This window comes from Lagopus muta, chromosome 7 (genome assembly GCF_023343835.1).
Source record: "Lagopus muta isolate bLagMut1 chromosome 7, bLagMut1 primary, whole genome shotgun sequence".
Taxonomy (NCBI): Eukaryota; Metazoa; Chordata; class Aves; order Galliformes; family Phasianidae; genus Lagopus; species Lagopus muta.
In genome coordinates, this window is record NC_064439.1 from 37,747,173 (window position 1) to 37,760,785 (window position 13,613).

The following is a 13,613-nucleotide window of genomic DNA, read 5'->3' on the forward strand; positions in this document are numbered from 1 at the left end:
TCTGTCTTGAATGAAAAAAAAAAAAAAAACTTGCAGAAGGCTGGCTTCTGTCACACAGAATTCATTTAAACCCATCCCTAAATTATTTACCTTTTATTGAAATCAAACTTGTCTGCTTAAAACGAGACACACAGATTGAAAGAAAGAAAGGAAAGAAGAAACATTATTTTATTCCTTGCTCATGTTTGCAAAACAGCCATTGAAACTCTGTAGCAGTTAGACCAAAAAGTTTTGTGAGAGTACTTGCTATACATGATAGCAAACAATGTACTCCCTTCTAGATGTAGAGATATTCCAATTAACTTCGACACAATAGATAGGAAAATGCAGCGCCTACTCTCTAGAAAGCAAACAAGGACTTTCAAAAGAAAAAGCTATGACAGTTCCTATTAATGGAATACATAATTTACCTGTGTTGGATGTAGAAGACATAATACAAATACAAAACTAAAATCTCCTATTGAACCTGAATAACATTGCTTGAGACTTTTTGAGATTGCTTTTGAATTACACTCAAAAGGCATTTTCCTATATCAAAAAATATAATATATTTAGGAAATATATGTAGGAGAAAAACTGTAACGGAAGGCACGTGGCTAGAATGCTAAGTTTGAACACAGCTGTTTCCTGAAATTTTTAAAAAACAACTCCCTTTTTCCAGTATTCATATACTAAATTGGATCCGAAATACTATACTCTGTTTCAAATAAATGGTCTCTACCAGTAAAAGGATTATATCTAAATTTTCTTGATCAGTTACTTGACTCGTAACATTTGACTTGCAAATCTGCCAGCTTATATTTACAAGCACATGATATTTCACACCAAAGAGACTGCCTCACCATTCACTGTACATGGCAGAGATGTAGTATTTTCTGATTCATATGCTGAAGTTAAGAAAACACATATTAAAATTTACCAAAGAAAACTAGAAATCATGCTGCAGAACATCACTAAACACCAGTCAATATCCTTCAGCTCCCTTACTATCACTTATGCTAGAACCCCACTGAGCAGCCACAACAGGGAGAGAAGTTTCTTCATATTAGACACTACAAAAACATATTGGAATAATTTCTTCATTTACTAAGGACAAGGAGATTGACACATCTAAAAGCCATTACAACACATATTCACATATGTATACGTGCACCCATCAAACACTATTGACTTTGGTTATAATCCTTAGTCTTTTGTGTGAGTTATACTAATCAGATTAAGCCAGACAGAAAGAAAAAACAGATGTGTAGGAAAGTTAACTAGCATAAGTAATGGAGCACATAGTAAATTCTGACGTTCAGCCCAATGTATTGACTGGATCATATTTCTTTTCACCATGGTTACTCCTTTATAATGGATGGCAAGAGTAAGGCAACTTCTGTTTTGCTCAAATGCTTAACAAGAGGGAATTTCTCAGTTGATTATTTCCTGGAAAATGAAACATAGACCTTCTGCGTCTTCCCTGTTTTGTGCCCATTGTTGCTAGGATGCAAAAGACACACAAGAACCAAAGATTCTGATTAACATAAGCCTTCCTGTTCTGAATAGCTCTATGAAGATCCCTTAAGGACAATTTAAAAAAATCAGATGAGTCACCAAGAATTTTTCTGAGTGGTACTTCAGTGTTTAATTGATTATATAATAAAAGTAACTTCACAGCATTCATTGACATCAGAGCAAATAACCAAGACATGTTCCAGTATAGTTCAGTATTTTCTCTTGCAGGCATCTTATCACATAATTTCAAGAAAAGAGCTTACAATGTGATATGAGTTGAAAAAAACTTGGAAAGATAGAAACTTTTGCTTTGGCTTTCACTTTACTGTGACAAAAAAAAAAAAAAAAAAAAAAAAAAAACCCTCTGAGACTACTTTCAAGTGTAATCATTGATAGGAAAATTAAATCAAGATTTACAGACCATCTTCCTGAATGAACAGCCTTAATTAAAGAAGCAGCAACTTCTCAAATCATGAAATCCACCACAAACTATAACTGTTCTGAAAAATACAAAAAGCTCTGTGATCAGAGAACTTACAAGACACAAGGTAGCTGCTTTTTAAGTGCAGATTATAAATGCAAGTACAGCTCCAAACAGCAGTTGACATCACCAAAAAGGTATTTATTTCCAAACAAGTTTGTTGTTGCTCACAAAAATAAAGTCAGAGCTAAAGGATGACTACTTCAGTGCCCCATCATTTGCTATGTACATGTAGAGTTCTAATATTGACAGTATCCTAGTCTTGGAAATCTCCAATCACTGAACTGTATTCTTTCGACTGGTTAGAGCATTATCTGCACAACACTCAAGTTCTAGTACTGTATGAATAAATAGTTTTTCAGAACATATGAAGAAATCCAAAGGAGAGTCTTAGAAAGCTATTCTACTAGAATATTCTGGCAGATCTGTGGGTCTCTTGAATAAGAATTCTAAATACTATTTGATTTCAGAAATTTTGTCAGGAAAAGGAGTCGTGAATCTCAATTTCTTTGATTACTGGTCACAAGCCAGTTAAGAGCAAGGATTCCTCCCAGTGCTAGACGCACAAATGGTATGAGGTAACAGAAACAGTCTTGAGCAAGATACAGAATAGTGACAGGACTGTGCATTAAATCTTCTGAGCCTCATGAAAAGCTAGGAACTGAGCAATTCTGAAATTGATCTGTTGTATGCTTAACTTTTTATTGTGAGGAAGGTCAGAGGACAGGCATATTTACAAACTTGGGAAGTAGGATTTTTTAATAGCATATTTTGCAGACAACTAGTCTTCCTATGCCTTTCAGAAGCATTATTTACAATAGTACATTGTCCTCACTGCAGTGCAACTGAACATGATTCAAGGAAAGAAATTTTTTTTCCAAAAGGTCTTCCCAGAAATATACACTTAACTTCTCTCTTACTGTCAACTGACATTCTAGCTTTAGTGAACTACTATTCATTAAAATATATCACATATTATCTTGCTGTTTGCTTTTACTAGTAGAAATGAAGTACAGTTACACCATAAATAAAAGCAAATAACGAGAAAGAATTATGATTAAGTCAAGATGCAGCTGGGAAACTTCTTAATTTTAAAATAAGAAAAATTTATACAAACAATAAGCTGCTACCATCACTTTTTATTGCTTTTTGACTCAATGACTTTATCCTCTGTTCCTTTATCTTTTCAAATTATAAGGATTTCAGGGAGTGGGAAGAAATACCTCTTCTACTACTGCCTCTATACATCTGAAATGTGCATAATCTGCTCCTGTAGAATTAATCATGTCAAGGAGCATGAATATGTTATTCAGATTCTATACAGACTGATTCTGACAATTTTAGGAATTGCTAAAGAAAGTGATCTTGTGGAACTGTGCTTTCTAAACTAAGAAAAAAAGTCTTTTTCTAAAAGCATAATTAAAAAGCAGAGGTATTAAGTTATTAAAAAACAGTTACAATTTTTGGACTATAAAAAAAGCAAACTATCTGCATATCGGCTTCTGTACCACTAAACAAAACAGCATAGCACATCCTTTTTAAAATAGCACCTACTTCTGAACTAGAGGGATATTTTTCAACATTTAGTGATTATGATCACAATCAATACACCTGTAATTTAAACTCATCTTTTCCCGTTAGCACTTTCTGAGTTAGTTAGATAAAGTTGGTCACATTCTCCCCTGTAACGTCGATATGACTGACAAAACTATGTCTGGTAATTAATACATTGTGAGCCAACTACTAGCAATCAATGGAGCATAACCCAAGCTGTACTGGAATCTATAATAATTTTGTTAATGTTATCTTTTCCTTTTCCATGAAAAGAAGAAAAATTTGCCAGCATTTATTGCAATTGATCCATACTGCTAAATTCATTATATTAAACATAACTACAAGTGATCTAAGGTCTAAGTGTGACCTAAGTGTCACACTATGCCTCTCTCTATCTGGTAACCTTATGCTGTTACAGTCTTAGCACAGTAGAGCAACAAAAAAATTCACCAAGAATAATTTGGTAATTAACTCTGGGCTGAGCAGCCATGCAGCCTGCAGAATGTTAGGCTATCTGGTTCAAATTATAAAACAGTGTTAATGGATTTTAAGTAGAATTCACTCATAAGCCCTGCAGTAATAGCTAGACAGTTGGATTCATAGCAATCACATTTCTTCAGTACCTGGGCCAAAATCTGAAGGAGATCCAGCTAGTAAATGGCACTACAAACAGATTAAGTTATTTTATGGTTTTGAAGCCTGGAACCTCGTACCAATTAAATTTGTTAATCTCTTCACACTTAAAAGGACATTTTAAAGGATCCACAGATTTCCTGTCAGAACTTCATGGTATTAATGGAATTCTTTGATTATTTTTAGTTCTAATATCACTGTTTTTCTAGTATAAAATGTTCTTTAATTTCCACTAACATAATCAGAATCCTACCTCATTTAATAATTAGCTCATGGATTTAATAATTAGGTCATATTTGAGCAAGCAGCCAACAGTGACTACTGATGTCACTTTTTTTTTTTCAAACTTTGAGTATAATCCAAAATCTATTACTTAACTTGACATAGGTGACTCCTAACTTTTTATCCTAAATAAAGGCAGAATGAATGCTGTGTTTTGTCACATAACTCCTTCTTAATTCAAATCTAAACATTAAGCATTCCTGCAATAGCATTCAATGAACTTACACAGCTAAATCTTGCCTCCATCAACTTTTTTTTTACATCCACTAACTGGGCACCCCATTTCTTCATATGCATAGAATTATTATTATTGAGACAAAAGTTTTCACATTGTCTATCTTGTTTCTTATCCACTCCAATTATTTTATGCTTCAAATCTAAAACCAAATTCATTGTCAAGTTTCTCAATTATATTCCAGGTTTCATAGCCATTATTTGAAAATACAGGCATGAGTTACATAAAGAAAATGTGATGTAAAATGAATTATACATATATATAGCATGCTATAGAGGTACAATTGTTTTAGTTTTCTTTTACTTAGGGCCCATAACAGCTGGTGACCTTGCAATGAATCATAAAACAACCTAGCATTTTAGAATAAGTGACTATTTTGCTATTAGAAAGCATTGGACCCTCTCATTCTTAAAGTTCCTTACCAAAAGCAGACTCTTTGAAATGACTTGAACTGGAACTACTTGAGTTGTCCAATACATCGAGCTCATCATCTAATTCTGAGAACAAATCTGCAAATAAAGATTAAAGCAAATTGTTTTTAATCCACTTCTGAGCAGTATACTTATATTTCCTATGCTTTTTTTTTTTTTTTTTTTGCTAAAAACTACCTTTCTCAGAGTTCTCTAAACTGCTGTTGTCCTCTATCAGGATTTCTTCATATGTTCTCTTTTCGTCTTTTCTACACGTAGAATGACAATTCTCTGCCCGGATGCCAAGGTTTTCTGAAAAATCACGTCGGCAACTCGCTGTTCCAGTGGTGCTTCCTTGAAGTCTCAACTTGTCATAATGGTTCTGACAACAAAGAGCAAAAAGGAAATGTTAGACACTGTTCTTATACAGCACCCATCAGAAAACCTGCAAATGAAAGAGTCGTGACTCAAGATAAAGATAGTAGGATCTCATATACAACCTATGGGAAATTAGCTTTATCTTAAATAATAATAAGCAACTGAGTTCTGGACAACACAAAGCCTGCACAGCAGTCAAGCTGGTAATAAAATATGAAGTGAACTTGATGTGATGGGATGTGACATCACAACAGAGAGATTCCACAAGGGTGAAAGGACAAAATGCTGGCTGGCATTACCAAAGCACAGCTAAGAAAATCAAAATATGGGATACATGTAGGTCACTCCAAAATATTATCTACTATTTATTTCCATGGAAACCACAAGAAAATGTACAACGTTATTTGACAGAGCATATTCTCAGCTACAAAACACTATTTTTAACACAGTCACCACCATTAACTGTGCATTTTGACCAGCACTGAGCAAGAGCCTGCATGCTGTGCTCATGAAAACCTGCACCAGTGGAGATGAATGTCAATGTCACTGTTATTGTTGAAATGCATCACCCAGCACCTTACTGCTCTCACATCCACTGTTTGGTCTCCAGAAACATTCAGCAAGCATCAGTGGATGTCAGTGGGTGCAATTGTTTCTGCATGGAGAAATTCAATTCTACCCTTCTGCTTCATCTGCACTTCCATGTCAGACACCAGTTTGTCAAACTGCCCCTCTGCTGCCATCTGTCACACGGCAACAAAATGTTACAGAATATTGGTGGGAAGGCTCGACCTCTACTGCTGTACACCGAGACATGCCTCTCATATCATGGGCCAACATAATAAAGCATTACTTTCAGAGCTGCTCTGCCTGTCACATTTAAGAACTAAGTCTCATCTGTAGCAAAGGGTTCTTTAATGAATATAAAATTCTATTTCTGCTGCTCTCTTTGTTTATAGTTTTTCTGGAAAGAATAGGAATACTTGATCCTTGTTGTTTCTCCTATTTGAATGCAACAAATTTTGAAAGCAGACTGCTTTTATGATCTCTCTATAAATCATTTCAAGTCTTCTCATATTATTGCTGTTGTGTATCAATAAATTCATGTTTCTTCTAGTATTGCCAGCATAGTGTGTGATAAAGAACAAGAGATAAATTATGCAAATCTATCAGGTTACTCTGCCCATGGCAGGGGAGTTGAAACTAGATGATCTTTGAGGTTCTTTCCAACCCAGGCCATTCGGTGATTCTATTATTCTATATCCTGAAATTACCTTAATATTAAAGATAGTCATTTGTTTAACCTGATAGATTTTCATAATTTATCACTTGTTCTTTATCACACTTTGTGCTGACAATACTAAAAGAAGCATATAATACATTTCTAAGTAAGTCTGTTCTTGCTAGGTGTGTAAATAGCAATTTGGACTGTAAGGCAATTTTCTTCCCCAGTCAGTCCAATGAAGCATTTCTACCTTACTGGAACACAGCAGAAGGCACATCCTGAAAACTACAGTTTCTTATCTGCATCCAAGCCAGAGATGGTAAACATATATGACAAAAAAGTTATACTGAACTTGTTAAGTACTTCAAGTGTTTATTAAACTGAAAATGGGTAGTCAGGAAAATTTTTCGGGATCTCTTTTGACCTAGGTCCAAAACTGTCGAGCAAGTCACTGAATTCCAATGACAGTCTAGATGGAATGTTGATTGAATGTGCACACAAGCATATCATGTCATATTACAGCACACATACGATATACAGAGTTGCATCAGGGCAAGTGAGAGATTTTGAAGCCAAATTTGGCATAAAGGAGAAATTGGGGGAAAAAAAAAACCCTAATTTTAAAGATGAAAAATGCAAAGATCTATACAGGGAGAAACAGTGTGCACAGGCTTGGAAAAGGACTGGCCAGACAGCATCTCTACATGAAAAGATATGGGGATTTTGATGGATAAGATATAAAGCATAAATCAGCAATACCATGCTGTTATGAAAAACGATCACACTGTGATATGTGAAGAGGAGAATAATCTCTAAGAACTATATAATCTTTCTACTCAGTACCAGTAAGGTTCTCAGTAGGAGTAACTGAGTTCAGTTTTGACTAAACTTGGAAAAAAAAAAAAAAATAGAGAGATACCAATGGAGAGATATGAGGATAATCAGAGGTCTTAGTAGACACGAATTAGAAAGTCAGATTGATGGAATTTGATTATTTAGCCCAAAGAAAATAAATGACAGAGGAGACATATTTCCACATGATTTCCACTGAGAGAAATCATGCAGCTTAAGCTGTAACAAGTGCAATTTAAGTTAGACTTTAAGATCACCCAACACAAAGGAAGGACTTAACCATCTGAAATCCTGCAAAGAGAAGTGGGCACACTGTGTAATAGGTTTGAATGTGCTCTGTAAATCTAATGTTCTGTGGACTTGCTGAACTTACTGCTCTCAGAACAACTGTATGACAGTTAAGAGTGGATCTGGAAATTTCAGGATCATACATCCCACATATTTATGTCCATCTTATGCACATGCTTATGTCCATCTGATATCTCCCGGAAACAAGACAAAGATAGCAAGTGTCAAGCATACAATGTGAGACTAACATTTTCTTGAGGAAAAAAAAAAAAAGACACAAACTGCAGATACAACATATAGCACAGTGCAGATGTGCTATGGACATGCCCAGGATTTCCAATTACTTCAGGACAGTTCATAGTTTTCCACACATTATCTTTGGATGGAATAAAAGATTGAGACAGATATACAATCACTGACAGTAAAGGCAGTTACTATTCATTCAGTTCTGGTTCCAAACTGTTCCCTAACCCACGATAGTCTCCTTGGCATGATAGAGACTTTCTATCACTAAACATTTTTATGACTGAAGGGTGAAACACCTGTCAAGAGTGACAGGTAGCTCTAAGGCCTGCAGACTTGTCTCAAATTCCATGATTCTACTGAAGTACTTTGACATATACATTGAAGCTGAATTAAACATATAATATGTTCATCCTTAATGAACATCCTTAATTGCGTCCTTAAAAGCAATAACTATTCCTTTTTCCAATGCCTGCTACATAAATTCCAAAACAGCAAGCTGCCAGAACAAAACCAATGGAGTGAAAGGTGGATGAAGAAAAGACTTGTAGATTGCTAAGCTTCCATGACATCCCTGTGACCTCACCCATGATCGGGCCATATTGCTGCAACATCAATAACCTGTAACATTCTGGGTGATTTAAAGTCAATCCCTCTCTTTGCTTCAACCAATACAAAAACACTCGCTGTGTTCACGCACAGTTGTTTTAAGAAAAATTAAAGTAAAAAGTATGCATTTTCAGAGGATCACCAAAGTTGGAAAAGACCTTCAAGATCGTCAGTCCAATCATCCACCTACCAACAAAGCTTCTCCACTAAACTATGTCCCTTAGTATAACATCTAAAAGTTTCTTGAACACCTCCAGAGACAGTGACTCAATCACCTCCCTAGGCAGCCTGTTCCAGCACCTGATCAGTCTTTTGGAGTATAAATTGTACCCAAAATCCAATCTGAATCTCCCTTGGTGCATCTTGAGGCCATTCCCTCTCATCCTATCTCCAGTTTTGCAGAATAAGATGCCAATCTCCACCTCACCTCCTTTCAGGACACACTGATTGACTGAACAAATAAAATAGACATCCAGAGAAAAAGGAGACTAAAATTAACATTGGTCCATTTTTTCTTTCTGTATCTACACTGACAAGAAAAATAGATGAATTCAAACTAAACTGCTAATTAAGTACTACTTTGTAATGCAGGTGGTGATGCTTAGAAACTACAGTTATTATTAGCAGGGTCAAACTGCCAACAGTGCAGAAGTGAACTTGGGTGTGGAGGAAAATGAGTAGATGAAAACAGCTGAATCATTTTGATCTCCTTTGCCTTTCAAATAGCTGTGAGCCTGTCCTCCTTTTTTTAAAGTTGGATAGATTGACTACTGTTTTTCTTATCACGAGAGTTGCTAGTAGGCTGCAGAGTGGTTACAAAGGTATGGATTTGTAAACTACAAGTCTTAACTCTTCCCTTTTGGCCACACATCACTGTGAGTGAAGAAACAGACTGGGATAAAGAGAAGTGATTCCTGTGGATATAGAAAAATGGGAGAAGTAACATGTTTCGCATTTAGAGGTATTCCTACAAAATACATCACAGTTATTTTCATTGTGGTCTTTCTGATATAAGTGAAATACAAAGAAGTCTCAACTTATCTGTAGAATTTAGATATGCTCTTTGTGTTTCTAAACCAGTCTTGAAAAGACATAATACAGTATTCTAATTATCTACATTTGGATTATGAATGACAGAAAACTGCCTCAGCCATTATCGGCTCATCAAATTTAAATGTCCTGCTATATTGCTTCTTCCATTATTTCCAGACAATAAACAGATGAACAGTTTCTGCAAGAGAATAAGTCTGGTTTCTTAGTATAGCCTGGAATCAAGCTGCTGCAAGTAGAATAATCAGTGTATGTTTTTAGGCAGTGACATCTTAGTCTACCAGAAATATAAAACCATGATAACTGCAAATCTAGGTCTGAAAGGACTGGTGCTTACCTGAAGATAAAAATTCTATCTAGAGGTAAGACTACTCATCTTAGGTCTCTATGCCATGCTGTCTAGCATACTGGATTATGGAAGACCTATCAGTTAAAGTGTGAAACTAGGAAAATTACATAGAAACTTTTATGTTGCTAATGAGCAGTCTTGTGCATTTGAACCTTAGGACAACACACTCAACTAATAGTAATCTAAATGGACCAGCTTAGACCAAACACAGTTAATGAGTGATCCCCTGCGCTGGATATGGATGTACCCCAATAGATTGCACTATGTCCAAAACCCCAAAATTGTACATACTTATTCACTGTTAGTATCCCATTGGTGCACAGTTCAGAACTTATCTGCGTATATGAATTTCTGTCTATGGATTTTAAAATAAAAACTGTATTCAAGTGACATTACTAACACAAGTAAAAGTCACTTTACTTCCCAAACAAAGAAATATTACAAAATCCTGCTATAGAGAAAAAATGTGACAGACCTTGTGTGCCAGGTGCACAAACCAGAACCACAGAAATGGAGAAAAGGAAGCTTCTCCCCAAAAATATGTTAAAAATGGGCAGACTTGATAGGCTGGCTGCTGAGAGTAGCAGGAGGAGTAAGTGGTTTTTATTTTCTTATACATATTATAGTTGACAAATTGCTATCACAAAATTTACAGGGCTTTTTTTTCTCAAAAAAATGCTATCAAAATCATATTTTGTTACTCTTCTACATCTTTAAAAGAAAATATTAAAAATATACTTTTATTATTAGTTATTGGGGTTTAGATTTGGCTTGGATGTCAGGAAACTCAACTTTACCACTAGTCTATTTGATCACCTTGCACAAACTACCCTTACCTCTCCATCTTTTCCTACCCAGGGTACAAAAATATAATACTGACTACCTTGAAATGAAAGGTACCATCCAAGAGACAATTACTACTATTACAACTACTGTATTAGGTCCTTGTACCCTGTGTTATGTCAGCAAATTTTCACCTTTCAGAACAGAAAACACTAATTATATTAAACACCCTTTATCCTTACAACTGCACCTATTATTACATCAACAACAATGTCTATGGAAGACAATGAAAAATAAAATCATATAAGTGAAAGCTGATAATTATTGTTTATTTTTATAACTATTTTCAAGGATGGATTTTATGCCATATTTTTCAGGCGAGGTGTCTATGCTTCTTCAGCATCATCTGCTGACCAGTCCGTCATACTGCCTATTGATCAGTTTCTATACTGGACTTAAGCTATGTATGAAAGAGATTCTACACTGGCTTTAAAAGATATATGGTGTATAGTTCCATAAGCAAGGACACAGAGCATGCTCTTTATTTTGGAAACATTCACAATATGACACAATCGGGATGAAAAAGGAGGCAAAAAGTACATTTCAGTAGAGAGAAAACAAAGTATAAGGTAGCTGGCTTCAACAAAGCATTGAACTACATGGCAGAAACACTGAATTCTCTGACACCCTGGAAAAATGACAAATTACCTAGCTATGGACTTGCTGGAGCCTTGACTAAGATTAATTAGGCTGTCCATACCTCACAGTTTTTATTTAAAGATCAGCTGCTTGAAATTCTTCCTAATAAATGAAGTCAGGATATTGTCCTTTTTTTGTAAGTAAAAATTTTCAGGAATAATTATTCTTTTTATTAGAAATCCTCCAACTTCATAAAGTTTCTCTTCAATGCTGAAAGCAAGGAAATAACTTGGCTCCTTCTAACTCTAAGCTCTGTAACACCCCTAAGATATTTGGAAAAATCCCATCCTGATATACTGTCTTATTTAAAACAACTTACAGCCAGGTCTTCCACTTATCATTAGTGAGCCATACTCACCCAGTTTCCATGGAGTTCTGGATCTTCCCCAGATTCTCCTGCTGTATCTGTTTCATTTATTATACAAAATAAAGTATCCACTGGAGTGGAAATAAAATTAATGCATTCCTTCCTTAAGAAGACTAGCCATTTTACCCTAGAATACAGAGGGACTTTCCTTCTCTTTTTGTATATAGGTGTATCTTTTTTTTCATTTATTTTGTTATGTATTTATACAAATCTAAGTTCCATGTAAAGTTATTAGTCATATCATATGATACAAGTATTTGGATAGATCATTCTTCCCTAAAAGCCATTGGCAACATTTTATTGAAAACAAGGTATAAAACAAACAAAAATTTTGTACTTTTAATAACAAATTCTACAGTCTCAATCAGACACATGAAGAAAACATATTCAAAAAAAACTATGAGTGCAGGACAATGTGTTCCTGAAAAACTCTTTACTACACAGAGGTTTTTCAGTGCAAACTTCTGGCCCATGATCAAAGGAGTCAGTGTTTCTAACAGTGATACTACAGTTGGACAGACAAGAGCAGTGGTGTAAATTATAATTTTACTTTATAACTGCTCTTAACAATAATTATCACAGTGAGGTTTTACCACACAAATAAATTGTGCTTGTATTTTTTAAGTAAATTCTCCAGGATCACATAGAAGTTTGGTTCATCATGTAAAATACTGATTTACTTCATGATGAGTGCTTAAAACAGCCTGTAGCAAATAAAAGAACATTAAGAGGTATATTCACAGAAGTGTATCAGACAGTAAGGAATTATTAACAAATACCAGCATCAATGCTCTTTAAATCTGTAATTTAAAATCATGTATGTATTTTCCATTTTCTAGATTCCATTATTTGAGAATCATACCCAAAATTATCAATGTTCCACTGTAGTGAAATCTCATTCACAAGTGCAATTAAATATTTATTAGTAATTAAATATTAGTAACTATTTATTAGTAATTAAATACTGTCAGATTCTATCAAAACAGGAAGCACCTCCATAACAATTTCTATTTTCATTTTCCAATTGAAATGAAAGCACTTTTTAAGGTACTGTTATTTTTGCTGTATGAGGATGCCCACGAAAAAAAAAAACAGTGAATATCTAGTTGAAAATAAATTAAAAATCCAGCATGGAAAATGTTTTAAGAGAATTGGTCTTTTCAGTTTTATTTATTTTTTCTGCCTCCTTTTTTTTCTTTTTTTTTCTTTTTTTTTCTTTTTTTTTCTTTTTTACCTTATTTTCTAAGATATGGCAAACAGTGATAAACAAAAATAAAGCTTAATGCACGTACTTACTTGTGGTAAAATAGAAAGCTGATGTTGACAGGCTGCTGCATTTCGGTTTGCTTCCGTGAAGTACCTCTGGGTTCGTCTTCTCTCCCGATCCAGTTTCTTCTCCAACATGAGATGGGAGGTAGATAAAACATCCAAATATTTCATCATCTCATCAGACAGCAGTGAACTGACCTCCACTATGTCTGGACGTTTCTCTGCATCAGGGGTCAAGCACCTATAAAAAGAAACATTCTTTAATGAAAGCTAATTACTTCCTTCTAAAAACTTTGCTACCACTGCATTCCTCCATTGATAATTATCAAACCATGGCAGCCAGCACTTGGGACAAAACAGAAATTTAGCAAGGGAACAATTTTTATTTCTTACACTCTCAAAAATTAAA

General features: G+C 34.8%; 1 protein-coding gene across 1 annotated transcript in view; it reads right to left on the minus strand.

The window, feature by feature from the left end:
- Window positions 1-13,613, minus strand: part of NEK10 (NIMA related kinase 10) — an 87,041-nt gene that overhangs the window by 24,096 nt on the left and 49,332 nt on the right. Inside the window, exons 26-28 of the mRNA XM_048951392.1 lie at window positions 13,232-13,445; window positions 5,291-5,474; window positions 5,105-5,191 (exon numbers count right to left, since the gene is read on the minus strand). Of these exons, the coding sequence (XP_048807349.1) occupies window positions 5,105-5,191; window positions 5,291-5,474; window positions 13,232-13,445 (485 nt within the window). The remainder of the gene's footprint in view (window positions 1-5,104; window positions 5,192-5,290; window positions 5,475-13,231; window positions 13,446-13,613) is intronic.